Source organism: Orussus abietinus, unplaced genomic scaffold, assembly GCF_000612105.2.
Source record: "Orussus abietinus isolate OABI.00-Male unplaced genomic scaffold, Oabi_2.0 scaffold731, whole genome shotgun sequence".
Classification (NCBI taxonomy): domain Eukaryota; kingdom Metazoa; phylum Arthropoda; class Insecta; order Hymenoptera; family Orussidae; genus Orussus; species Orussus abietinus.
Genome location: NW_019394875.1, coordinates 599 through 27,735, shown reverse-complemented (window position 1 = coordinate 27,735; position 27,137 = coordinate 599). Strand labels below are relative to the sequence as shown.

Below are 27,137 nucleotides of genomic sequence, written 5' to 3'. Positions count from 1 at the left end.
GTTCTTCACGCCTCGAAACGAGCCCTAACGACCCCCTATTAACCGCGACCGACAGCCGCGACAATGGCCGCCTTCTGGTCTCGATTTATGGACTCCGCCGCGTCGCCGGAATTCTTCGCCCCTGCCTTTTCTCGGACCACTCGTCCACCTGCTTCGTCTACCTGCTGCCCTGGTCAGATGAGGATATGAAATTTCCGTTGACATATTTCCGAATCGAGATCTCTGCCCGGGGATTGGCCCACTCGGGTCTCGCATTCTTTCCGTCAGCACTTATCATTATAAGTCAATTGAAATACTCTTCTGCCGAAAGGACACTTTCAGCGACCACTCTGAAAATCCCTGTTTTCGTATTCCTCAGATTTCTACCGGATCCTAATTTAAATTGTCATGTAACGATAGACTCGTTCTATGTCTATCCGTTATATTTTTCTTTTCTTTATTTATAAATTATTAGGATAAGAAATCCGCAATGAAGGATGAAATACATTTTTGCCAATAAAATACCTATTTTAAATTGACCCGCTATGCGCTGGAGCGAATTATGGACTCGGTTTAGGAATCATTCTTTTCTTTTTTTATAAATGAATATTATCACCTCTCGCCCGGCCGTGACCGTTGGCTGATTTAAAATCATGTCGTTGTTTTTTTTCTTCCGTGATTACGGTGTTGTGAAACGGACATTCTACGTGTATCAAAATATTTATAAAACTTTTCTCCAAAGTAGGTCCATCGAATCATTTGAAACTTCAGCACGTGGTTATGGAGGCCCTATGAAAGAACGTGATGCTCGTGAAATTTAATTTAAAAAAGTCATATTAATTCCAGACTAGAACCAAGAACATATTGTCTTGAAGAATGAAATTTCAGGATCAGCGCGCTCTTCCTTAGGGCTTTCATAATCACGCGCCGAAGTATGAAATAATTCGGTGCATCCAGTTTTGAGGAAAGTTTTAAAAATATTTTGACGATTTAATATATGTAAATAGAATGACACTTTAAGGGCGCCATATTGAAAAATGTATGGAATGTTGTACACGGCGCGAGAGGACCAAGGGCTGCGTCGGGCCCCGGATTTTCGGGAGCCTTCTCGAGGGTCCTAGATTCCTGGTAGGAAATCTCGGCCTAATTCGAAATGACAACGCCCTTTGTGTCAGGCGTGGATGAATTCCACTCGAGCAGGACGATTGTTAATACGTGCCAAATGGACGTATCAAAAGGAACCCACTTCGACGCGTCACGCCTTGACAGCCATGGTTCCTCTCGACTCCTGCTCGCTCATGGTCTTCTGGTATTCAGAGGGCAAGAAACATCCGTTGAAAAATCTCCAAAACGTTCCGTGTACTTCTTTCCCACCCCTTCCCCCGTCAAGATGGAGATCCCCTAGCGAGCCCCAATTTGACGGCTAGTTATAAAATTCTAAGGACGAGGTCGTGCTCCAGCCGTGTTATGCTATCCTAGGAGAACTGTTTACCAAAACCATTTCTTGACAATGGACTCGACGGGCCGGAAAACCGCAAAAGGGGCGAAGGAACCATTTCGGGAAACTCCCCTCCGTTCCTCCTTCGCTCCCCTACTTCGGCTCGCTTCGGCCTTCTTCGGCTCGCTTCGGCTCGCGGGCGGCCCCCACTCCTCGAATTCCTGGCCTCCTGGTCCGAGAGAACGGCAAAGTAGTGAGACTTTCTTGGACCTTTCAGTCCAACACGTGCAACGGGAATTTTTTGTCCTCTCGCGAGGCGCAAACCTGTTACCGCAGGTGCCAAAGCGCACTTATGGCTGCCGATTTTACCAGAGGTTGTTAGTACGATCTCGATGCGTCGATCCTTCTCTTCACCCCCGACTGCGCCAAGAAGCTGCTCGGATAACCTCAAAACGCCCACATGGTTTGCGATTTACAGGTAAATTAGGCTATTTTTAATCTCCTTCCCCGATTGATTTCTTCTGACGGGTTGACAAAGATTTCTTGATACAAGGGGAGGTGGGTACACTCGAATATTCGGATCATCGGGGAGATAATGACGGGACGATACAACGGGAGGTTTAACCATGAATTATTTTCTTTTTCGGGTCCTGGTGGAGGTCCTTCTCCTGAAATGGATGCTACCTCCTGCTTGATCTTGCGACCTTAATATATCAGTTTACAGATAATACTTCTTCACAATGGACAGTCATGCGACTCTGTGACAGGAGCACGGTGACATTTCTATTTGGGGCGATATAAAAATCGTAAGCGTGCGATTAATGCGTATTCCCTTTTGTGGGTTATTTGCGATATTCCTATAGGTAAAGACAGAAAAATGTATAACTATTTGTTTGGACTCAACGACCGAAATAAATGCTTTTAAGGCGCGTCGGGAGCGTCCTCGCTTATGCCTTGAGGTTCCTGGGTGGATATTTCAAGATTATCGGGGAAGATATCGAATTAAGAAACGTTGATAATGCGATAACCTTCGAAGGGCTTTGGGTTTGACAACTTCGGCACAAGTTATGTCTGCCTGGGAGTCGTGTTTACAGTAGTGATTTTTCTGAATGGACGTAACGGTTCCCTTAACGACCTTCCCTAAGGCGACCTTTGAGAATTGCCTTTCCATTGCTTGCAATTCGCTTCAGCGGTAGTTTGTCAGATAAACAGCAATCTCGTATTCCTGTTATACAGGGTAATCCATAAGTCGCTTGACCATTTAAAAATTTTTATTCGAGGAGCTGTTCACTCGGAACAAACAATTTCCTTCGAGAATCGATTGCCTTTTAATTTCATATGATAATTAACAATGCAACTCAATAACAAGTGCCTCGAAATTGTGACAATGTCTCGGTGATTTTCAACGATTTCAATGATTTCTGCTTGGGAGCATTAAAATTCATGATTTCCTGAGTAAATCCTGCTCACAGCTGCATTTTCACTCCGATTGAATGATCATAATAAATCTCCAGGAACTTGAAAATCTGTGAAAAAAAGAATGTGAAAATTGATGCCAAGAAATAATGCAATTTTTGAATGGTAAAGCGATCTACGGGCCACTCTGTACATATCAGGGTGTTTCTTAAAAGGAGAGGGCCACTTCCAAAAAGGTCCTGCTCGCCTGGGAAAGTTGTTTACGAAAGTCATTTCGATGAATGGAAAAGTTAAGTAGCCGTGAAATTGAATCCTGAGAAGGGCCCCCCTGCCTTCGCTTTTGGGCCACTTCAAAGACGAGGGAAGCAGAAAACTCGAAATTCCGAGTGAACAGGGAAAACGAGGAGCTTCCACTCGCTTGATGTTGCCCTGGGAATTAGCCTATCGATGTCAAAGATAATCCCCAGTAAATCGGAGATCAACGGATTAGACCGGTTACTTATCCATTTACCTGCTCTACCGTGTCCTGGCCGACCTCATACCTGGACACGGAATTTGAAACGGGACTGCAGGAAAATCCAACTCTCTGCCGGCATAATATCCTGCTACAGAAATAGAGCACTCCTCAAAATCCTAACCCCTTTAGATCCCCATCACGTCCCAAATAATTAGATCGGTGGAATGAAAAAAAAAAAATCCACCCGTGCCCCGTTAACCCCAGGAGGGAAACTTCCACACAACTGATGTTTCCCTGAGAATTTCCATATCGATTTCAGCTATAATCCCTAGGTGATTCCAACCTGCCGGCGAGCCGTTTAGTCACGCCAATCCCCTGTTTACCTGAGTCGCACCTGTTTCAACACCTGCCCACTCGGTCCCGGAAATTCTCCTCCCCCGGCATGCTGCCCTGTTATGGAAATGGAACAATTTTCTTTTTTTATTTTTTCTCTTCTAACCGGGATTACCCCGAGACGTTGCACAATTACGAAAGCTTTAAATGGAGAGTTCGAGCGTCCCCTGAGAACATTGAAATTCCTCAAAGCCGACGAAGTGGCGAGCTACCGTCCACTTGATGTTTCCCTGAGAATTAGCCTATCGATTTCAGCCATAATCCCCAGTAAATCCTGACCTAGTAGATGTCTGACGGGAACGACGCCCTAGGTGCGTCCGTCTACCTGGCCCTTTCGAGTCACCTGCAGCTATTGGCTAGAGACGAAACCCCTGCGCCGAAATTACCTCCTGGTATCCTGCTACCAAACTGGAGCAGTCGCCTTGATCCTTCAACCCTTTACCCACCTGTCGAGGTCTATCAGGTGTCCTAGCTCTGAAATGATGCGAGACGATTTACGAAAATCCCCCCGCCCTCTAATGTCACTTTGAGAATTAGGCCGCTTTCAATTAAACTCCATATACAGGAGATTACGGTGGAGGGTAAGGAATTAATTTTTTCTGAATTCTGGTAAATAGTCATTTCGATCTATCCCCCTATCTGGCAAGTCTTGTCCGCGTGACACCTTCTCCTCCCTATACGTCCCTGCTGGAAATATTCCCCGTAGATGCCCCATGGATCCCACGTTCTCACAGGGGAACCACGTCCTCGGATACGGCAGGACTTTTTCCGCCGACAACTGGTCGTGAAGGATGCCTGGGATGTGGCGGTCCTCCTTTTTCCCCGCCATTGCTCCTCGAGGGAGATTAGATCCCGGGTCCTGGGTCCCGGAGGAGCGCCAAACGCATTCCTCGTAAGGAGTCATAAAGCCTCGACAGCTGGCTCGCACATTTGACCCAACCGTGAGGTCGTGAAAGGTCGCCGATCCGCGCGACCTTGACTCCGAGGCGCGCGTTCGGGTCGGCGGGTCAGGGGTCAGCGACCTTGACCCTTTGCTCAGGTCGATTACCCAATGTTTTTTCAAATGGAATTTACTACGGCATTTATGGTAGTTATGCTAGCACGTTCGCTTATCCATTCAAGAGGCCCCTTATCAACCATGACAAAAAAAAATGTGATTGTACCAAAGAAATATTATGTTAATTCAAAGTATACCCAAGTAACCTGCAATAAATTAAATGCAACATTCCCTCGGAATAACGACAACTTATTGCAGCTTATTAGTAAAAATAATGAGGATACGGGATAAAATTAAATAAGGGCAAGCGAGGACGTCGTGGAAGAATAACGAAGAATTATTAATATCTAATGATTCCCTTAGGATTTTTATTTCGTGGCGGTCAGGCGGCAACATTTATCGAGGGGATCAGGATTGAAAATTAACATGTCTTCCCAGAAGGGAGAGAATCCTTCCTCGGACTCGTGAGAATGACCTCGCGAGGTCGAGTCGCAATGGAATTCCCTGCAATAAATAATTCTGCGCGCGCATCGGTAATGCACGTGCATGGGAGGTGCGCGTCGTCCTTCTCCGCCGGTCGCAGCCTCGCTGACCTTGAGGCGATACCAACGACCTTTGCCGCGATTCCCAAGGCGGTCGGCTCCCCCTCCGGCGAGATGCATCGGAGGATGCACCTGCGAAACCGGTTCTCCCACGTACGGCAACCGTGACCGATGGGTTTACGAGAATGAAAGCCGCTTACTATGGCGGCGCCGTTTCCTCCTACGGTCATTCTTACATTTTTCCGGGATACTTGGGTATTACGAAAATACATTTCCAATGGATAAATGCACCTGGGGGGTCTTAGTTCGGTCTAGGAAATCTATATCGGAGGGGGATATATGTACCCAAGATGTATCTAGTAGAGACGGCTGGCCGCGGACGGGTCTCTCCCGAAGGAACGCTCCTCGGCCTCGAGAATCCCGGGGATAGCTTCTTGCCCTGTCCTGCACTCCTGCTATCAGAAGCGCCACGCGCCTTCGCCGTTTTCCCACGCGCCCTCGCTCGGTTCTCACGCGCATCCGCGTCGGGACGTCCACCTCCTCTCCGTCCTCCAGGCCAGCCAAGCCTGATCCCGCGTCCCGGTCGGGATAGAAAGAGAGCCGAAGAAAGGACAGGCGTTGCCAGATTGGGGATTTTACGGGCCGTGAGAACCTGGAATCCAGGTTGTCGCGCAAAGAAAATTAACAGGCCTCATTGGAATATTTCTGCGATCTAGACGTTTCAGCCATGTTGACTTTACTTTGTAGCACTTAAAAAAAAAAAAAGCAGAGATATGGAAATTCCGAAATCGCGGAAATTTGGATTTTGTCGACCCTAATGGGTTCTCTGACGTCAGATACATTCAGAGCCTCCCAGAACCTGGAAAACGTGAAAATGGCGATTTCGGAATTCGTTTATTTTTATTTTTTTCCTAACAGCTCTGGTTTTTGTAAAAATGAAACAATGCCACAAACAAAACTCAACGTGGCACAAACGTCTACTGATCACCCAGGGAGTTAATTCTGGATGGAACCAGAGACAAGATCATTTTGGTGGGACGGGTAAATTCGAAGCGATCAGCAGGTGGATGCGACACCCTTAACCCCATTTAACCCCAATATACGCATAATGCTTAAGAATTTATATTTCTATTCTACATGCCTGGGTGTATATATGTCATCCACATTTTTGTACGTACATATGTTATTACTAGAAAAAAAAAAAAAAATTCTGGCGAACCGCTCCCAGTGCGCGGAGTCGCCGGGGGCGGCACCACCTCCTCGCAAGAGGGCCGACCAGGAGGCCGCACGGCCACTTCTTGGAGGGACATGGGGTCCTGACCATCCAGGGTTTCGGTTTCTCGCGTTCCCGGAGACGCTCCCACGGTTGGATCCCGTGGGAACGATTTAATTGGTTGGGAATCTGAGCTCGTCCCGCCGAGGCGCCGCGCGGACTCTCTCTCTCTCTCTCTCTCTTCCTCTCTCCTTCTCTCCGCGTTTCTCCCGCGGTGTCCGGCGCAGCGTCCTCGGCTCTCTCGCTCGCGCCCCTTCACCTCCACCTTCACCTTCGTCGTTTAACCCCCGACTCGCGAGATCCTCCCTCCTCGGGACCCCCTGTATCGAATTTAATTCCCCCATAAAGTTGACCCTTATCACGATCGAGCCCTGCGATCAGGGCCGGTGCCACTAATTGGACGCCTACGAAGGACGCCGGGACGCCTGGCCCTGGGAACCTTGTCGTCGTCCTCGAACCAGGACCTCACTCCTTTGCATCCCAAGATAAGGATGCGCCTCTATCCCTTGGAGCCAAAGCGGAGACTTGAACAAGTCATAGCAGGGGCGGAAATGTATTTTTTTATGGGGGTTATAACTTCCTCCCGGGGGTGGTTTTGGTACCCTCGATCTTACAAGGGTGCTCCGGAAACACCGAGTGGATATTAAGTACCGAGGAAATTCCGACGGTCCCCCTATACCAGGATTTTCATCCAAAACCACTATCATAACCTCAAATAATTCCTAGACGTTGCCTTGACGAAAGAAAAATTAATATTTAAAACACATGTCCTATTATCGAAATATGGACTATTCGATCTTGAGCCGCTTGTTTTTTTTTCTCATTTTTTTTTCAAGCCACTACAATTTATTAAAAAATACCTCTGGTATTAATAGCGGTACGATGATAAGGTGCTGCATTCAATCTCGCCGGAGATGTCGAATAAGAATTAAAGAGCTCACGTGGGGCTGCAGAGGGTTAGAATGACGTACATGTAAGAGTGTGTAGGAAAAACATATTTATTTGATGACGGAGCGTCGAATCTTAAACGGCCCCTTAATCTGGCCAACCTAATCTTTCATCTGCGAGGGGTCCTTAAGTGGCCGCGTTTTCGGGAAAAGTAGGAGTCGTTCCCACGAAATGCAAGAATCCGCCGGATACTCCTGGAGTCTTCCCACAGGAGCCCTGGGAGCGCCTCGGAGCGTGGGATAACCTCGTCCCTGGGGACAGGGACTGATCTCGTTCGGTAGTAGGCGACCAGCCGGACGAAAGAGTTAGATCCCGACCGGCCTCGCGTTTTTCCATGGCCGAGCTTCCAGAGCTTCCCACGGGACGTGGGACTCGCCCGCTCCTCTCCTCGCGATCGTGAGAATCTTCTCAGCTTCAGGGGAAACGGATTCCCAGATCGACTAGGAGACCAGAGGGCAGCAGGTGGTTCGGGATACGCGTACCACCCCTCGCTCGCTTTCTCCTCGAGACAGCGGAATCGACGCCACCCTCGACACCAGAAAAAAAAAAACATAAGAAATATTCCGAGGTCCCCTAATCGAAATTTCGACCCACCTTCGTATGAACCCCTACGAGAAATATCAATGTCTCTCTTGGAAAAATTTATTCATATTTATTTTTCTCCCCGAATATTTTCCGATACTGTGTATGTAGGAATATGGTACAGGGCCAGATTGAATACGATAAGTGTCTCAGTTTCTGTTTAAGGGGTGAAACCCTTAGAGGGACATACGTTAACCTCGCGGGACAACCCTTACCTGTCGCATCCAATTTATGGGAGTTTATTTTAATCGAATGATTATTCTCTGAATTAACTAGTTTAAATTATCATGTTACTATAGGCTCGTTCTATGTTTCTCTTTTTTCGCTTTATTAATTATTAGGATATGATATACGCAACGGGGGATGAAATACATTTTTGCCGACATAATAAATACTTAAATTGACCCACTATGGGTTGGAGGGAATTATTGTATCAAAACGTCGGAATATTTATAAAACTTTTCTCCAAACTGGGTGCACCAAATCATTTGAAACTTCCGCACGTGACTGTGGAGGCCCTAGGAAAGAACCTGATGCTCGTGAAATAGAATTAAGAGAAAAAAAATGTATTTATTGCAGACTAGAACCAAGAACATATTTTCTTGAAGAATGAAATTTCACGACCAATGCGCTCTTCCTTAGGGCCTTCATAATCACGCGCCGAAGTATGAAAAAATTCAGTACGCCCAGTTTTGAGAAAGGTTTTATAAATATTCCGACGATTTGATATATGTAAAATGTCACTATTGAAGATTGTAATGAAATGTTAAAGACGGCGCGTTTTTAATCAAATAAAATTAATACAAAAAAAATAAGAAGAAGCGATTAAGAAAAAAAATCATTTTAAGAAAATAATTTCTTTGGTACTATTTATCCAGTTCTAGGGACATTTATTTGTCTCGGGGTAAGGATCGAAATCTCGACTCGGGTTAATTCAGTAATTGGGTCTGCAGTTCGTGGTTACGATGCGAGGCGCAGGAGTGAATGCGGAATTAATTGCGGAGGGGTCCAAACTCTGTGGGAAAGCGATTCGAGATGCGAGGAGGCCCAGGATCCGTGAGATGTCAAGCTTCGCGATTTCTCACGATCCTTCCCGAAACGATCGCGACGTCCTTTCTCACAGGCCAGGGGCTAGTCCTGCCGAGAGCGATGCACGCGCGTTCGCCCGCGACAACGGGCGATGTCTATCGCGTCGTTTTATTACCATATCTGGCCACGGCGGCGCCTTTGTGGCGCGCGTGACGGAACGGCCACGAGAGACGATAAGGATTTCCGAATGAACTCACGTCCGCCTGCCTCCCGATTTTTCGCGGGCTCCCCGGGGAGATTCGACGACCGCCACCTCGATATAGGTGCCTGATATCGGAGACGTAGAAATTCGGCCCCAAGTTCAAGATCTTCTCACGGTCCCCACCCGAAACCAGCCGCGCTGCTTCTCCCAAGAAAACCCATGGGAAAGTGAAGGCTAGACCATTTCCCATAAACGTCGGCCGCCTCGTCTCGGCTTTTTATATTTTTTCTTTTTTTTTTTCTTTTTTTTTTATGAGAAGAGCTATGAAAGGTCGGCTGAACTTGGACTTATCGATTGATTAAGGTGAAGGGAAACATCCTTCAAATCAGTCGATTCGAATACAACACTTTTTTTTAAGGGTATTAGGCCAAACTGTCCAAAACTTTGACACATCACTCCTGATCAGCTAAGAATTGTCCTGACACATTAAAAATTTGGATCTTTCAAACAAATTTTTTAATTCGGTCCAGACCAGAACCAAAATGGCGTCGAGCTCTCATATTTTGATCAATATACAATTATCGAAGGCTCTGATATGAGAATCGAAAGGGTCAGGGTAATTTTACGAGAATTTAGAACACTCTGGTAATCGATAAACTCGCATTTGAACGGGATAAAGGCAAAAAAAGTGTTGTATGCGCTTCTTTGCTAAAACGATGGTCGAGGTCTCGGAGTGAAAATTTAATTGACCTGGAAATCACAGATGGCGCAGGGAGTCCCTCCGCAGTCAATTAGGGCCCAGAAGGCATGAATCCAGAGGATTTCTGGAGTTTTACTTCGATTTCTTCATAATTATTGTACGAAAACGACAGGTGGAATATGCCATTTGGTACAATACACAATATAATTCGACACAGCTGTCAATATAAAAACGAACGTCGGCAACGTAGGCATTTAGAAAAATCGTCTTTATCGACGTTGATCAAGTTCCTCGACGTGTTTCACTTCACCTTAAGCATGGGAATGCGTGAGAAAATTCCTGTCCTCGACTCCATCCAGACGCGAACCGATTCTCTTGTGTTGCCGATATTTAAACCGAGATTAAAATAAGCCATACTGTTGACAAACTCCCGAGGGCATTTCATGATACAACTGCTGAGTGGAATTAATAACTGCCATTAACTCGGAAGATTCACGTAGTTCCTTTATTGATATACGTACTTTCTTTGATATGTTTTATACGACCCAATTATTAATTGTATATACAACGTTGGGCCGTTGTCTCGTTACCACGGCTTCTTGCAGGAATAGCAGGAGGTTAACAATGTTTTTCTATCTCTTGGAATAATCGTGGAGGTCTTTTTTTCTTTTTTCCCCCGTAGGGAGGCGCTCGACGGTCGATTATTCCTAATAATCGGTTTCGGCCGCAGAACTGCCCCATTCGAATTCACGTAACGTGCTTTAACGTCGAGCCGGACATTCGTTGCCTGGGAATCGTCAATGTTTCCCATACCCAGAGCTGCGCATTCCCGTTTCCCACCGTAACGCGGTGTGAAGCCGCCCTTCCCAAACCGACCTCGTGAGAGAGTCGCCCGAGCGGACTCATTTCATACGCGAAGCCCGACGGAGACGCGCGTTTAACACATTCGCGACCGCTGACGTGAATTCACGTCTTTTCAATTTCTACCCCTGTTTGCCGCTGACGTGAATTCACGTCCATAATCGATACACGATAGAAATTTGCGGCAACCAGTTTAAGAATTTCATTATTTTCCCCGGTACTCGGTATTTGATACGGAAAAAATTTGCCGGTCGTGTTAATTGTGCCCGTAATTATGAAAGTGGTCTAAGTCAAAATTAAAAAAGAAAATGAGTTTATCAGTTATTTCACGCCATATTATTTCAAACGAAATTAATTCAATGTAATTTCGAAACAAAAAATATACGACTAGACCACTTTCATAATTATGGGCACAATTGTCGGACAAAAAAGAATACCCATTCCAGAGGGCTTCAATAAGTCTCGAAGCTTGATATCAGAGAAAAATGATTTCTTAACTCGAAGGATTATTATTATACTCAAAGAACCGTCGGATGATAAATTGAACCCAACGTTACTTCGGAGCGATGACAATTCATTTGAGCTCGTTCGATCGAAATACATTTGTTTGGTTGAATTAATTTTTCTTCTCTTTTTTTTTTCTCTCGGCCTGAAATATCGAACGTAAACGGACACTTTTTATACGAGATACGAGAAAGCATTTTACGTTTCGAAGCGGGTCTTTTTTGTTACGTGTAAATCTTACACCGCCTATCGGGCCACTGGAAGTTTTACTCCAATATTGACAGCGGTTACCCCTTTAGTTCCTATTTGTGCCTGCAGGCGCTTTAAATATTTACTTGCAATGTACCGTTGGCGCCTGTAGACGCTTTGAAAATGTACTGGCCATGTACGTACTGTTCACGCCTACAGGCGCTTTGAACATTTTCCGGGGATATGCTAATGGTGCCTATCGGCACTTGGTAATTACAATCGTCACCGATATAGTTACCGCGTAACGACAAATAGAAAAAGAATTCCTTTTGACGAGAAGTCATTCACAGAGTAGATTGCGGTACAGCTGTGTATTACAATGTATAGAAAGGTTTAAGACCCCCTCCTGTTGACGCTTAAAAGGAAGTCTAGGAAAATTTGACCCTCGATGATTCTTTCCCCGACATAGCGACGTTGCTGACAGACACGTCGACGTCGGCATGACGGACCAATCAATCATTTTGTCGATGAATGTGCGTTTGGCGGTACTAGGAGAACAAGAAGACCAGAGGTCTTCCTAAACACAGGTCGATAGTGTGCCGCGTCTACGCGGCGGAACTCCGTGCGTGGAAACCTAACCTCTTAACTCGCGCGGAACGAATCGTCATCTTTGGTCCACCTCGTGTCGTCTTCCCATTTTCGTGGATCGCTTAACCCTTTTCCTAATATATAATTTAATACATAATCGCGGGACAAGCAATAAACCTTCCAGTAAAATGACATTGTCTCTGTAATATCACATTATGAGGTGGGCAAAAATCAATGTAAATTATTCTACAGGGTATACCACGTGCCGCGAAACTTTTCGATAGATCGAGTTCCTTTCTGTTAATTGTTATAAATTTGCTCGCAAATCTCTGAAACACAATCTATGGATTGATGGACGCATTCCCACGTTTCTTGGCAAGAGATGATCTCGTCGATAATTCGAGCATCGTTGTTTAAGTAAAGGCCACGCGTGTAATCCATATGGGCGATGTCTGGTATTTGTCGCGAAGCTCATGCGTGCTAATGTGCTTCCCAGACGACTGACGATGGAATGTAAATGGCGTCTGGTTAACTGGGTCATCGGCGTGAGAACTCGTAAACGGTCGGAATATGGAAAGAAAAAATATCGATATAGAGGGATATGCAATGAAGAAGAGGATTGAAAATAGAATGAGATAATTAATACGCTGGTTGAAGATGGTGAAACGAGGCCTCGAGGGAGAGGCGTCGAGGAATAGAGGACCACCTCAAGATTAGGCAACTTTCGTCCTCCAACTTCTCCTCTCCTGATCCAATTTAACCGAATGCGCCACTTGTCGGGCGGCCAAACTCGGCCTTAATCTACTTTCGGGGTTCGGCACCTCCTTCGGGCCCATGCTACCCTGGGGGTTTACTTATTAATTTAGATTATGTCCCGCAAGAGCTAATTGCCCCAAAACGGAGGGGCCTGATGGCTCCCGTAGTCCGAAAACAGGGGACCTAGTTTCGGAGCCTTCCTCGACTACCCATGATCAAATCATCATCCCAAGTCATTTCGATTTATAATCACCACCTGCGACCTCAAACAACGAAATTTCCTCGCGACCTCGAGACTCGTCTCGACATATCCCTCCGATAGAAAATAATTTTCCACTTCCGATATCGTTCCTCAAAGATTGCATGTGTCATCTTTTCGATTGCTGCCACCTATGTGTATGTATGCAACACCTAGAAGTACGTGTACAAGGTAGTTGGCTTTTTTATTATATTACATTTTAGATTTGCAGAGGAATTTGACTCGAGGTAGGGGAAGGAGCGTAATAGGAGTCGTGGGGTGGTCCGATAATTCTGGGGAGAGTTTGTGAAAATCAGACGTTCTATGGGAGCAAAAATCCGAGATCGGACATTCGGCCACTTGGGGCCGCCCCACCCGGCTGGCCAGGTTCACGGCCGGCCACACCCAGCTGCCTCCTGCTCTCCTAGTAAAGTGATACAGTTTATTGGACTTCTTCAGATCGGAATGCGACGTCAATGACACTTGTCGCATGGAAGCACCCCACGTGGGGCCGCGACGCGTGCCCGAGACGGTCGCGGCGCCCGTGGCGCGCCGGCACGCGACCGTCGCGGCCGCCGGCCGGCGGGCGACTGACGACCGCGCAGCCACCCCCTCGATTTTTATACCTCTCTGGTAGACCGACTATGTTCGGCTAGCAAGTGCCAGGTGCAGGAAACTGCCCTGGAGACCTTCACGCCGCATCGACAGGTGCAGACCTCCGCCTTGACCGGTTTTGCGTCCGAATCGAGGTCGCCGGGTTTACGATATCAAACAACGGCAATCGAGGTACAAATAGTCTCAAACTAGAAATATCAACGATTTCCAATATTCAAGTTCGATGACCCAGGTCTAAATCTATCATAGTCGTGGTTCCGTGTCGGTGTTCGAACGCTTGTAAAATCGTGGTTATGGGACATGTCCTCGTGTGGAAGGAAATTTGATACGGATGCAGGGAGTGCAGGGCGAAAACGAAAAGCGATTAAAACGTGGCCTAAAACCTCCAGCGGCGAGCGCACCGCTATTTCCTCCTGGCAGCCTGGTAGACCTGTCAGGCAGGCCCATTTTTTCTCGGGGCTCCTAAAATTATTATCTGACCGTAACAATGGTCAAGCCTGACGGACCAGGCACCTGTTCGGGCCTGTTACTTTCCTATTACCGAGTGGCATTTAACTGGCCCGTGGCGACCCACCAAGGACCACTGGGCCCTCGACATTTCGGTAGTTGCTGCCCACTCCTGATCACCTAGTAGAAAAGTAGCCGGGCTATCGATTTTTTCTAATCGAGATCCTCGGATCTCCGAAACCTCGACCTCCAGTCGTACCATGTCGGCCTGATGCTCCTCCTCGATCGATTTACATATCTGGAGCAAGAAGTGCGATTCCCAACCTAGAAACCCAGAAACTCATCCAACCGTTGTCGACATTTCGGGAAATTTACAGCTCCTTAAATTCTTATTTTAACGGGTTAAATTACCGGCCCAATTGTATTTCCGTGGGGCATCATCGAGTATCTAATTACGAGTGAATTTATTAACTAGACTCCGAGGGAAAATCTTTCGGCAAAATATCTTTCGTGAATCTGGAGATGTCAATTCTTGAGGTTCCTCCCTTCTTCTCTAAGCACCGACTTCATGTCTGCCGCTACCTCGAAGGGCGAGAATGGCCCTAAACCGCCTCTCGGCTGGTCATGCTCGCCTGCTCTCAAAACCAACCAAATTTAGTCCCTACAAAGGGCAAGGGCAGCACTCGGGAAGACAGTGTGGCGAGTGGGGAGTCCAGTGCCGTGCTCGTGGTATCGGCCAAGCCGACTGACCACTGGTCACTCGGGGACCATCCGGTCCTCATGGTCGCCTGGTCATTGGTCAAACGAATGCATTCGACAAACAACGAACCGACGAAAGCACCCTTGGAACGTGACAATCCGAATCACCTCTTGGCCAAGCCTCAATCTTGGGCTTCGCATCTATTTGGCTGGTCTTGCGACACTGAGGCCATATTTTTGAAATTTATTTTCAATTATTGAATACCCTCCATCTCTATCCATGATCTGTGCTCATATATAGGACGGCTTCTCCATATCGCCCAAGTTATAAAATTCTACCCTGAATAAAAAATTTCATTGAACCCTTGAATGGCACCGAGGAAATATTTTGTCAATTCAAATAATAATTATTTGACTGAAATGAAATCGAATAGGTTGGATGCGACGTTTCTTGAAAATTGGGACAACCTTTTTGAGACTAATTCTTTGAATTAAATATATATTTCTTTGTATAATGAATTTCATTTTCCTCGGTGTAGAAACGAAAATATAAAATACGAAGGACCTTCTAACCAACCCGACACGATTGTCTTGTATGATTAAGGCGTGTTGGTCTTGCCAAATTTGTACATTTGAAATTTCTCAGCCGATCGTTTAATTCATTTATGCATTTCACAGGCCATCAGCTGACGGTGTTCAACAGTCAGTCGACCATCCATGTCGGAGGTCGGTGGAACCGCAGCAAGGAGAGGGTCGAGAGGCCATTTCTTGGTATCATTTCGGGATTGGTGGTCAACGGTGCACGGATTTTGGAGTTGGCAGCTGCCAAAGATGGCAGGGTCACTACCAGGGGAGATGTCCAACTTTTACCGGCAGGCAGCCTCCTGGACAGGGCCGCTCCGTTGCAAAGAATGCAGCAGGTAAATTCGGCAGTACTTTAAAACACCATATCGTTATGAATATTAATTCTCCGGTTCATTCGATCAGGATCGACGTTAAAGTACTCGACGCCCTTATGCATGAATTTATATTGCTCTTAAAACACAATTATTATCAATACAATGTAGAACGAAGTTTGCGCTTTAATTTAAAATACGCACATGACGCTGACACAATGGAAAAGTGACTTTATTCCAATACAAGGCGTCAGCTTTTAAACGGTAAAAATCGTTATCAATTTTTGGACGATCTGGTAATTAAATGATATACGCAGTAAGAGGAATGAATATTTTTTCAGTAATTTTCTCAACTTCGTTCGACTAAAGCCAGTCTTTTTACTGCAGACTCCCGCCTCCGGATTCCCTGGGGTCATGGACGATCTAATATTTTCCGGGGCCGGAAGCGGATGTGCCGGCGACGACGAAGACGAATGCACGCCCATCTACGAATCTGGTTCCGGTAAGTGTAAGTAAAGTTTCGAAAAGGGGTAAATCGATCCTTCTGCGCGCTCTCGTACGGAAGGATTTATCAGTGGTGCACGATTTCATTATTCTCCCGTATCATGTACATACAAATTTCCAAGACAAAGAGTCACCCCAATTACCTTGACGCGTGTCTAACGAAGGGTAAGTATACCAATCTCGAAACTATTCGGAACTAACGCGTAGAATTCACGAAATTGAGACTGCGACTTTTTCAAAATTCACATTTCGAAAAAAGGACGTGGCAGAAAATTGGAGATCAAGGTGCCCTACAAATAAGTCCCGAGCAACTTTTTGATAAAATATACCGTTTCCGAGTTATTCGGAAAAGTAGACTTTCTCGCAAGTGGTATCGCTAGGTGCAGTCGATATATAAGAGCAGAGCCCAGAACGTACAGCGTGTAGTATGAAAGGAGAGACGTTTAGCACTCCCCTAGACAAGGATGGACACATATAATTGGTAAGGCACTTGTCGTCATTTGACGGCACTTACCACATTTTTTATCAATATTTATAACCGTTTATAATTAATCACCACTATAAGAATTATGGTACTTTACGATGACTTTATGCAAACTTGCGTCACCTAACCTAATGACGATTCCTCGATGAGAAAGGTGCCTGGTACCTTCATAACGAGCAATTTTTGGATTTATTAATTTTTAGGTAGTCTTGTCAATGCATCAGGATGCGATTCCTCTCGCGCGTACGTCAGGACTCTCTCCCGATTCTATCCCGCCTATCCGGGAGGCATGCGCGTGCCACCTTTTCGTTCTCATGTTCGCCCGGTTGAATGTTCGATTCATTTGCATATTTAGAATACCGTCGGAGATAGACACTTCCGTTCCCCAGGCGCGTAGGCTCCCGTCCTTACCTTCTCCACCGGATGAGCTCCCATTAAAAAGTCTCCGTCCGACTAAAAACTGAATAGATAATCGCGTGTGTCACGCGTGAACGAGGACCTTCCGTCCTCTGTCAATCTAATAAAAATCTGCTCCCCGCATCCCAACGATTAAAACCGATCATTTCACATTACCCCATATCGAAGAGTATACGACCACGTGCTTTTGTTAGGGATTGCTAAAATGGAAATAAAATTCCCTAGACGTGAAGAAATAACGGATTAAAAATAAAATCCGTGAAGAATTTTATCGACCGCGTTCTGAATCTTCCGTGGTCCTTTTTCGGGTTCATAAATCCTGTATTCTCGACCCCCTGCAGACATTGACGAACCTATTCATATCCTGGAACGTTTCCCTTGGTAACCTGACATTTCGTTCGCAGATGATCTGATTACGCCAGTGTACGTGGCGCCTACGAGGTCGCCGACGACGCCGAAACCGAAAATCCATAAGGAGAATATCCAGGAGAGGCCCTCCTGCGACGACGAGGAGGACTGCGAGGAAGGCTCCGGGGATCCCGGGACGACCGAGGAAATCTTCGTGACGTCGCCGACAGGCACGTATATCCAGGAATTGGCAGAAAATTTCGGGCCGAACGCATCCAGCGCAGCCGGTATTGATCCTATCCTTGCCACGTGCACCTACTGCATGCACCACTTCAATGACTCCTGCATACCCGAGGCGCGATTGCACTAGATTATTCTAGACGATACGATGACCCGGATCGGACGTGACCGACCCCGTAGTATTTAAAAATAGAACACCGAAAATATGGGGAATCGATTTTAGCATCTAGGGGTGGATACGAAGGGGCATGTATAGCGCTGCCTCGGGGGGGTGTTTCGGACAAAGAAACTTCAGTAGCTCCTGTACGCTCAAGGCACGATCGTATCGAGTTCCTGGGGGCGATACATCTTCTCGGAATGGATCCTGTACTATTTAAAAGAAAACGAAAAAGCCCAGAAAACTAGGGAGATCGTTTCAAATCAATTGCATAATTATTTTCTAGAAAGTCTAGAATCTCCACTTGGTTTACCCAATTCTTTTTTTTTTTTCAAATTTAGCCCTCTAGCTTTAGATACTTGTGCCGTGATTAGGTTACCCCGGGATCCTTTATTTATTTAAATTTGAAATTCCTTCCCGTCGAGTTCAGGATTCGCTCCTCTGAAATCCTGAACGCACCCTGCGTACTTGGCACTCCTGCCTGCGCACGCGTAGACGTCACTCGGAGCTCGCCACGTTTCGTTTCGTTTTGGCACTCGACTCGGAGGATATTCAACCTGATTTCCATGGTTGCATTTCGTATCCGCAGACCTGAGCACGGTGACCCTTACCACTCCGAAGGAGACGCCGACGAGTCACATCAGCACGCAGAGCTCCACTCTCAGTCCGACCTCGTCGAGAGGGTTCTACACGGTCTCGACGCTGCCCAATGTGTCCAGCACCGGCATCGAATCAAGCCACGGCAGGTGAGAAGCAAAATAACCATCCCCCTAACGAAATCTCCCCTAGAACGGGTAAATATCACGATTAAACGAGGCTCAACCCCCCGCGTCAATATTTACCCTCGCTCGCCGGGTCCGTAAACAAATTTCCGCATAATTTCATTAAGACTCGAGGGCGACGTTAACCGCGGTCCCTACTTTACCGACCGCCCTATAAATGCCCGTATTATTTACGTGAAAGGTGTATAGAACGTTTCGAGTGACCCCGAAAATATTGACTCCACAGCAGCACCGTGACGCTCCGAGCGATCAGCGTAACGACGCAATCCACGACGACAACCACCACGGAAATGACCGATCCACCTCCACCCCCATTACCACCGGTGTACCCGCCGATGCCGACGCCCCCGAAGAACAACAACAACAAGAGGATCACCTCCGAGGCGGCGGAGAACGCCGCCCTGATAATCGGCATAATTGCGGGCGCCCTGATAGCGATAGTCCTGATCATCCTGATAATCCTGAAGTTCAAGAACCGCCCAGAAGCAAATTACAAGGTCGACGAGAGCAAGAATTTCTGCCAGGACCCTAACGCCGCGTTGCTGGGGGCGGCGGGGTCGGGTCAACCTTTCAACGGAGCCCTGAAGAACGGGGCGAACGGCAGTAAAAACGGTAAAAAGAGGGAACTCAAGGATATCAAAGAGTGGTACGTATAAAGGGGTGACGGAGTACTGCCGGGGAAGGAGAGGCCGAGCCAGGAAGAGGAAGTGCGACGAAGATGGAGGGCCCTCCGACGAGGACGCACTCGAAGAACGACGCGACCTCGAGGCCACTGCATATTCGGAAATTGCGCCCCTTACGTGTAATTAGCCGTTAAGGAGGGAAACGTGGCTGCTGATTGCACGATTTACCGTCACTGGATGGGATGCCATTTTAATTAATCGCTAATTTGGCCGTGCTTTTCTTGCGAATAATGCGTGTCACGCGGTGCAGAATTTAAGTTTCACGAGCCTCGGTCTGGTTTCAACCTTCGTCCACGTTCTGTAAACGAGGTTTCTAAGGAATATTCTTCTGAGTTAAAAATAGCTGATCACGGTAACACACCGTAGACTTTTCCTCGGAAGCCTAGACGCGAAGTAGTCCGGAGGGGAATTTTGTCAAAATTAGATGTCCAAAAAAAGAGGGCTTCTCTTAGAGATCGATTATCACGAAACGAGAGTGTCGTTGCGTTCAGTAGCCTCGTTAGCGCAATCTCTGCTGAAACTTACTCGTATGCAAAAGAGAAAAAGAGAGAAAGAGAGAGAGAGAGGAAAACGCGGAGAGACGAGGCGAGTCAAGACTGATCGAGTTATGGGCAAAAAGTAATAACGAGCGAAGAATAATAACGCGAAAAAATTACACAAACCACGGAGCGATGGGAGAAGAGAGAAAGAGAAAGAGAGAGAGAGAGGGGGTGTGGGGACGTGTGTGTTTGTGAGCGAGAACATGAATGAACATCGAGGATCATTTTGCTCGTGCTGTAACGATGTATACTTATCAACGCGCAATGTCAAGCTCCTTCGAGGACGATATCAAACAGATATCCTTTCGATTCGACGGAGCGAAAAAGGGCGAGATTTTCATTTCCACTCCGACGCTCTCCTCGCGAGTCTCGAAGGGATTCGATTCTCGAATGGGAGAAGTCGATCTCGCGGAAAATCGGGGGAATTCCTCAAGGCGGGAGAAGCGCTGGAAGAGCGAAAGTATAGGTAATTAAAAAGCGATCCTAAATAGTAATTACTACACTAATTGTTGTATAGAAGATATATATATATAAATATAAATATAAATTATGTTATGCGTGTAAATTGTTTATCGAATTATAGATTTTATTAAAGAAAAAGCGAGGGGAGACGGGAAACCGGCCAGCACGAAATCGAGGGAAACGCGCGAGTTTTCGCCGGAGTAGCAAGGACATTCGAGAGGTAGCCCATTGAGAAAATTAAAATTAAGGGAATTTGGATAATGCATAACTCTCTGGGAGTGGCGGAGGGAAAATTCAAGCACCTCGGAGTAGGCGTAGAAATTGCGAAATTGCTTTTACATGACACACACAGGGTGCAAGTGCAGCGTCGCCGCTAAATTCTTAAAACTTATCGATGAATCGAGAGAGTCGCGGTATTAGGCTTCTAGAGTGAGAACCATTTTTAACGTGTGTGTGTGTTTCGCAATAACGAGGAAAAAGAAAAGGGCGCCAAAGAAACGACTGAGAATAATTAACTCGAGAATCGCGCATGGAATGGCCGCGGATTTTTCTTTCCATTCTCCCGGAAAACCGCGAAGACCGAAAAGCTTCGCGGCAAGTTTTGAAAGCTCTCCCAATCGGCCTCTCGACTTTTCCTGAATTAGAGGGAAGCTTCGAAAGAGCGACGACAAAAGGAAAGAAATAATAATCCAAGGGATAAAGACTCGAGGACTCAAAGGGGAGGCGAAACCCGCGAAATACCGAACTCTCTCTCCCTCTCTCTCTCTGTGGTGGCTGCCACGTGGGCAGGCATATAAATAAATAAGCAAATAAATGTACATATATTTTCGTAAAGCACCGACTCGCCGTTCGTTTCCGAGAGCCGATCTAGCCGGCCCGCAGGTGTGATTTCCGTTCACCTGTCCACGAGCCAGGGAGAGGAAAAAGGGGCGAAAAGTTCCCCAGGGAACATTATCCGAGATCCCCAGAAAATACTAGAACCGCCAGCGCGAGTTTCCTGGGGAAACCAAAGAGAGAGAGAAAAATGGTGTCCGTCTCAAACTACCGAGAACGAGCCCGGACCTCGATTCGTCGGAAAATCTGCCGAGGTTTGATATCGAGGCGAAAAATCGAGAGAATCGAAAATCAAAGGCCAGGTCGTTTCCGAAATCGACTGTGTCCCCTCCAGAAATGGAAATTTTCGGGAAGCCCGAGAGGGTGGAGGGAGGGGAACTTATACTTTTTTTTTTCTTTTAATTTTGTTTCAGTGCGACGCGCTCGAGAGAACGCCGAGAGCGCACGTGAGGACAGTGAAACGCGGCAATTCGCCGCGAATTGCTCGTTGGATGGCGATAAACTGACGAATCTCGGCACTATGGTGCTTTCCCAGTGACGCGAAGTGTTAAGAGACATTCGGTGAACGGTTTGCCGAGAGGGTGGGTGGCATGAAAGTTGTATAGAAATGTTAGAGCTGCGCCGGATCAAGGCCGGACCGTCTTGAGTTCCTGTCTGCGTACGTTTCGTAAGTTTCGCAAGTTTTGCACATTTGGTTGGTTTTAGGTGTACGCTGTTTCATAGGTGTACGTCCCGTAGACGTAAAACGCGCAAAGGCGAGAGCGTGAACCGAGTGGGCGCCTGTAGACGTAGCCGAGTGCGATTGGGCGCGAGTGAATGTACGCGAGGTGCGACTGAGGCTTAGCGATATGTACAGCGAGTACTGCTATTCGATAGTTTCGAGATTTCTTTGAAGTACCTCGCGAGGCGAGGCGTCACTTTGCACACGCGTTACGTGAACGCGAGGGTTTTTGTATATTGCCGAACATTTTTTAAGAGTTTTCCGTTCGCGCGCGCGTTCGCCGCGACGCAGGCCTTAAGGGGTTGACCACGGCTTCCTCTTTCAAGTTTCTACAGCTTGTAACCCTTTCGCACCCCCTGGCTTCGCTCCGAACCCCGGAGGCCGAGGGATTCGTGTTCAAAGTATCCCCTCCCATAGCACAACCCGTGCCGTTTGCAATGGAGTCTCGAACACCCCACTTCGATGTAAATATACCGAAGGTAGCGATTCGTTTCCGGGTACTCGATGGCTCCCCAAAAGTCTCCCAGGGTGGAGCTCGCCCTCTTGATCTTTCCATCGCTGAAAGTCGAGGATCTCTCTTCTCAGAATTCTTCCCGTGTTTCCTGCAAGTCGAGGGTGGTGTACCGGTGTTCGTTTCTCCTTTGGAATCATTTCGCGGGGCTGGAGAGATTTCTTTTTCTCCGCGGTCGGGAACCGCGTGCGTTCATTTCGTCGAGCATATCATCGGCCCCAGGGGCCGAGTCTCGGAGGTAGAGTCCATTGGAAGGAGAGGGCGAAATCACGGATATCCTCCTCGTATATCCTCTAGAGTCCGCATTAGTGCACCTGCAAACGTCAGACCGATTATCCCAATTGTCGGGCACTCGAATCGAAACATAAATAATTACGTATTTCTAACCCGAAGACTCTCGGGATGGCGTTCTCGCAGCTGTCGACTAGCCGAGGCCGAGCCCGGCTTCGCGCGTCTTCCTAGAGCTCGCGTCGACTCGCTCTCGACACTCGTGACCGGAAAATATTTATTCCTTATTGTCAATCGATTTTACGTTTTAACGTAATGTACCCTTTCCGCGTCTTCGGCAAGTCGAGAGCGCTCGAAGGACGAGCCGAGCGCGAGGCCCGGTTTGCGCCTACAAAAGGACGGTTCTCACTGTAGATCTATGAACTAACGAATGAAAAGAATCTCTGCTTGGATGAAGCTCGACACGTAAGAGGAAGCACATCTTAACGGCCATCTTTCGTTGTTAGCGCGTCCTTCCCTGTTACAAACGAATATAAAAACCAATTTAAAGTACACGACAATTGTTACCGTTATTGCAATTTTAATGTCCTTATTAATGATGTCAAAATAACGATGCCTAACGCAATTTCATCGGCATCATACCTTTTGGTACACGCTGTATCGTACTTGGAAAAAAGCGCCGAACATACCTCTATCACGAATACGAGATTGCGCGCATATGTGCAGCAACGTAAGATGGCCGCTGCATCTTCTGTCCTTAGCCAAGCCGCATGCGAAATATGCATACAGGAAACACGCCGCAAATGCGTCAAGAACGCATGTATATTTGTGTACATCCACGCACGTGGAACAAGCATTTGATTTATGATGAAATTTGCTACCCTACACGTGCCCGCTGTACATTAACAAAATTAAACGTGTGTACCAATTACCCTGTACAGCGAGCAAGCAGCATTTACTTCGCCACATAAAGCATTTAATGAAACAATTGCTCTATGTGCGTAGGTATGCATAATTACATGGGTTTATTACATGCTTCTTGAAGAATTTACTGTGTGCTTATTGTGTACGTATTCGATGTGCCACTTGACTTGCGTCTCGAATTTTAGTCCCCTCGTTAAAAGTCTCTATCTCACTTCACGCCACATTCGTTTCTTCATAGATCCATGGTTCTCACCAACGACTGATTACTTCGTAAAGCTCGCTCGAAGGCAACTTTCCCGACCGCTTCGATCGCTCGATCGAGCCACGGCAGGAAAACTGAAAAGCAAAGGGAAAAACGATCTGTAGCGTGTAAATCAGTGTGGACTTTGTATTACGTGGCTAATTTCAAGGATGACCGCGGCGATACTCCCCGGACGTTTCTCTGATGACCAGGAAAGAGTTTTCCGGGAGTATCGTTGTCCCTCGTCCACCTGGCTGTCGACCTGACGTCGATTTTGCAACCTATCGGCGTCGTTAATCGTGCATTTGGCGCCACCTAGAAGCGAGGATATATTAAAAACGAGAAATAAGTGCGTCTAGGAACCAAAGTTCCGAAAATCGGGATAACGAGCGATCGAGGAGCTTGGCTCTAGAGATTTTGTTCGGTAAAGAGGAGCCTCTTGGCGTCCGGTTTTTGGGGTTAGGTAATTAATCGATATATCGAGGATCGAACGATACAAAATGGCGCCGATAAGTAGCAACATCGAGGCTCGCGTCTCGCCGGGGCCCACCTCTATCTGCATATCCTTCGATGTACTGACAACTAATGTTTATACTAAAAACCTAATATCTTCTATGCGATATCTACGAGCGAAATGTTACTCTATACTTAACTATACATTAACCTGGAGTTAAAAGTACCGAGGGGGCGGACACGTTGCGTCCGGCCCGCGGGTGTCGCGACGAGGACCTCGTCGGGGCAGAGGGGGCGTGAAAGAAAAAAAAAAAGAAAGAAAATAACTCGGCCGTATCTAGAGTCGCTAGCTAGATGGGATACACATTATATATTTTACATTGTACAGTCATTAACTATGAGTGCACTATACCATAGATGGAGATTATATTCGTATCGAAGTGCAGGTATTGTAATAAGCGCTCGCGCGTCCCCTGGGGCGCTCGAAGATGATTCCTTCACCGACATTACCGACGGTGCAACTCCCGGTATCTTTCAAAGCGCTGAATAGTTTCGAACTCGACCGCTAGAGTGCGCAGACCAGAAGGCTCGACGCGGGCGCGAAAGTCTGGAATATTAGCTGGGAATGCGAGAAACGGGACACGGATCGATTGAGGATTTTCTGAGTTTACGAGAGAGCCTTCTGGCCTAAGGCGGGGCGATCGCTTTCGAAAAAAGCGAGAATCTACAGCGGTAAAGAGCTATCCTTTAATGGCCGGCGCTGCTTCTGGGAGCTGCGCGAGGGAGGTACGCGTAAGATCTGCGCGCGGCGACTGCGCAAGGCGACTGCGCAAGGCGCGCGGCACCGCGAGGCCGCGCGGCGCCGCTGGGAACGAAAGGGCGTCACTCCGTCGTCGACTCGCGAGGCGGAGCATCGCGGGTGCGCTCGCGTCGTGATGCGTATCGCGCGGTTCGATTTCTTCAGGTCCGCGGAGTGTAGCGAGACGGCGCGATGGTGCACTTAGATTTTGTACACTGACCGAGCGGCGATAGAGGGCTGTCACAGCCCGTCTGAAAATGGAAAAAGGAAGAGAAAGGGAAACAGAACGAGAACGGTTTCTCTCCTTTCGCTCTCGCGTGCGTCCGGACGAGATCGCGAGGCCCCGCCGTTTCTCGCGCACGGCCATACACAGCCAAACACGTACACACACCGTTTCACTCGCACGCGCGCACGCATTCGCACGCGTAAAGTAGCGCGACAAAGAAGTCAAGTTACCGATCTCTGACCCGGTCTCGGGCACGTGTAAATACCTACAAATAATGCCGTAACTAAAGATTGTATGAATAAAGTATTGACAAAACTGTGACTCGATGAAGTTCTCATTTGGGGTGGGCTGAATGAACGGTTAATCAAGAAACTCGTAGCGGTGAGTGATGAGAGAAACGCGCCCTGTGCGTTGAGTTCGAGCGAGACGCTGCAGAGTTCTATACAGTAAGGATCGAGATTTCAGCAGTGGGGGAAATAGAAATATAATTTCTTCATTGCTACGGATAAAGAAATAAATGTTCAACCAACTCAAAAAATCAGGAATTTTGTTAAATTTACCCGACTCTGATTCCTGATATCTTCGTTAACATATGGTACGGCAAAGTTTCCGGCGCTCTCAGAATGGTGTTCCTCATATCCTCATCGTCGTCTCCCCAGTCACGGACTACCATTTTTGCACTCACATGATAGGTCAACCTTCGTACGACTTTCCGTACCACATTCGATGGCGCCCCTCGCGGAATGAAAATGAACTGTGGCGCCAGACCTGCAATGATCGACGATCACATAGAGTACACCAGAGATGAGTTGGGAGATTACTCACGGGCAAGATCGTGCGATCGCATCCTGTGCTGCCCTCTGGTTTCGTACGTTAGCTTTCACCGTTTTTTGCCCCCAAGGGCGGCGCAACGAATTTCTGATAGGAGCTCGCGCACTCGCGATGGCGGTACCATCTACCAGTCGCCGTTGGCGGCTCACGTACTCGTGATGGTAATACAATGCGGCAGTTGACGGTGGGGGCTTACCTACGCTTACCAACACTGCTCGCTTTTGATGGTAAGGGAAGAACACTCGTGACGCTCCATTTGACTTTGTCTACTTATCTACTACTGTTAAGTACATTGCTGCCTCGAAGTCGACGTGATGCGGAGCTTTGGGGCACGCGTCGGTGTCGCGTACGGAACTCAGCAGTGAATCTGCGTGAGTACGATCGCCCCTAGAAATCTTCGCGCGTCCCAACCAGCCAAGCGCCAAGCTACGGGTCGAGATGTTGAGTAATGTGCGTTCGGCGCTACACTCGACAAGTATACGTGAGAGTCCAATACTGCGGAAAATCCTCCCGAAGTTTACCTAACTGCGGATATAAGCCGAGTCATTTCGCGTATGATTTTCACATTTCCCTACTAGCGTTATCGAGCGTTTTTCGACAGTTCTCGAACGTTTTCGAGCGTTTCTCGATCATTTTCAGAGCGTTTTCGAGCGTTTTCAGAGCGTTTCCGAGCGTTTTCACGCATTATCAGAGCGTTTTCGAGTGTTATCGAGTGATATTCTAATGTTTTCGATCGTTATCGAGAGTTTTTCGAGCGTTTTCACGCGTTTTTGAGCGTTATCGAGTGTTTTTCGACCGTTTTCGAGTGTTTCTAGAGTGTTTTCAAGCGTTTTTAGAGTTTTTTGGTGCAGTTTCGAGCGTTATCGAGCGTTTTTCGAGCGTTTTCACGCGTTTTTCGAGCGTTTCGAGTGGTCTCGAGCGTTTTCAAGCGTTATCGAGCGTTTTTGAGCGTTATCGCGCGTTTTCGAGTGGTCTCGAGCGTTTTCAAGCGTTATCGAGCGTTT

General features: G+C 47.3%; 1 protein-coding gene and 1 non-coding gene across 2 annotated transcripts; both read left to right on the top strand.

Moving 5' to 3' along the window:
• Positions 1-1,250: 1,250 nt before the first annotated feature.
• On the top strand, positions 1,251-25,623 carry LOC111674130 (neurexin-2-beta-like). The gene is made up of 7 exons (XM_023433368.1): positions 1,251-1,338; positions 1,695-1,895; positions 15,532-15,773; positions 16,137-16,251; positions 17,559-17,789; positions 18,489-18,645; positions 18,908-25,623. Exons 1-7 carry the CDS (start codon positions 1,251-1,253, stop codon positions 19,335-19,337), a joined length of 1,464 nt encoding a protein of 487 aa, XP_023289136.1. The 3' UTR covers positions 19,338-25,623.
• On the top strand, positions 16,674-16,778 carry LOC111674131. The gene has a single exon (XR_002762284.1). It is a non-coding gene; the product is annotated as a U6atac minor spliceosomal RNA (small nuclear RNA).
• Positions 25,624-27,137: the final 1,514 nt, after the last annotated feature.

What these genes read in the sequence shown, in the direction of transcription:
- LOC111674130 (XM_023433368.1), top strand. Translation starts at nt 1,251, where the DNA reads ATGGTTCCTCTCGACTCCTGCTCGCTCATGGTCTTCTGGTATTCAGAG. An exon ending in CGTTGCAAAGAATGCAGCAG is followed by an intron (nt 15,774 to 16,136) that starts GTAAATTCGGCA and finishes TTTTTACTGCAG; the next exon opens with ACTCCCGCCTCCGGATTCCC. An exon ending in CATCTACGAATCTGGTTCCG is followed by an intron (nt 16,252 to 17,558) that starts GTAAGTGTAAGT and finishes TTTCGTTCGCAG; the next exon opens with ATGATCTGATTACGCCAGTG.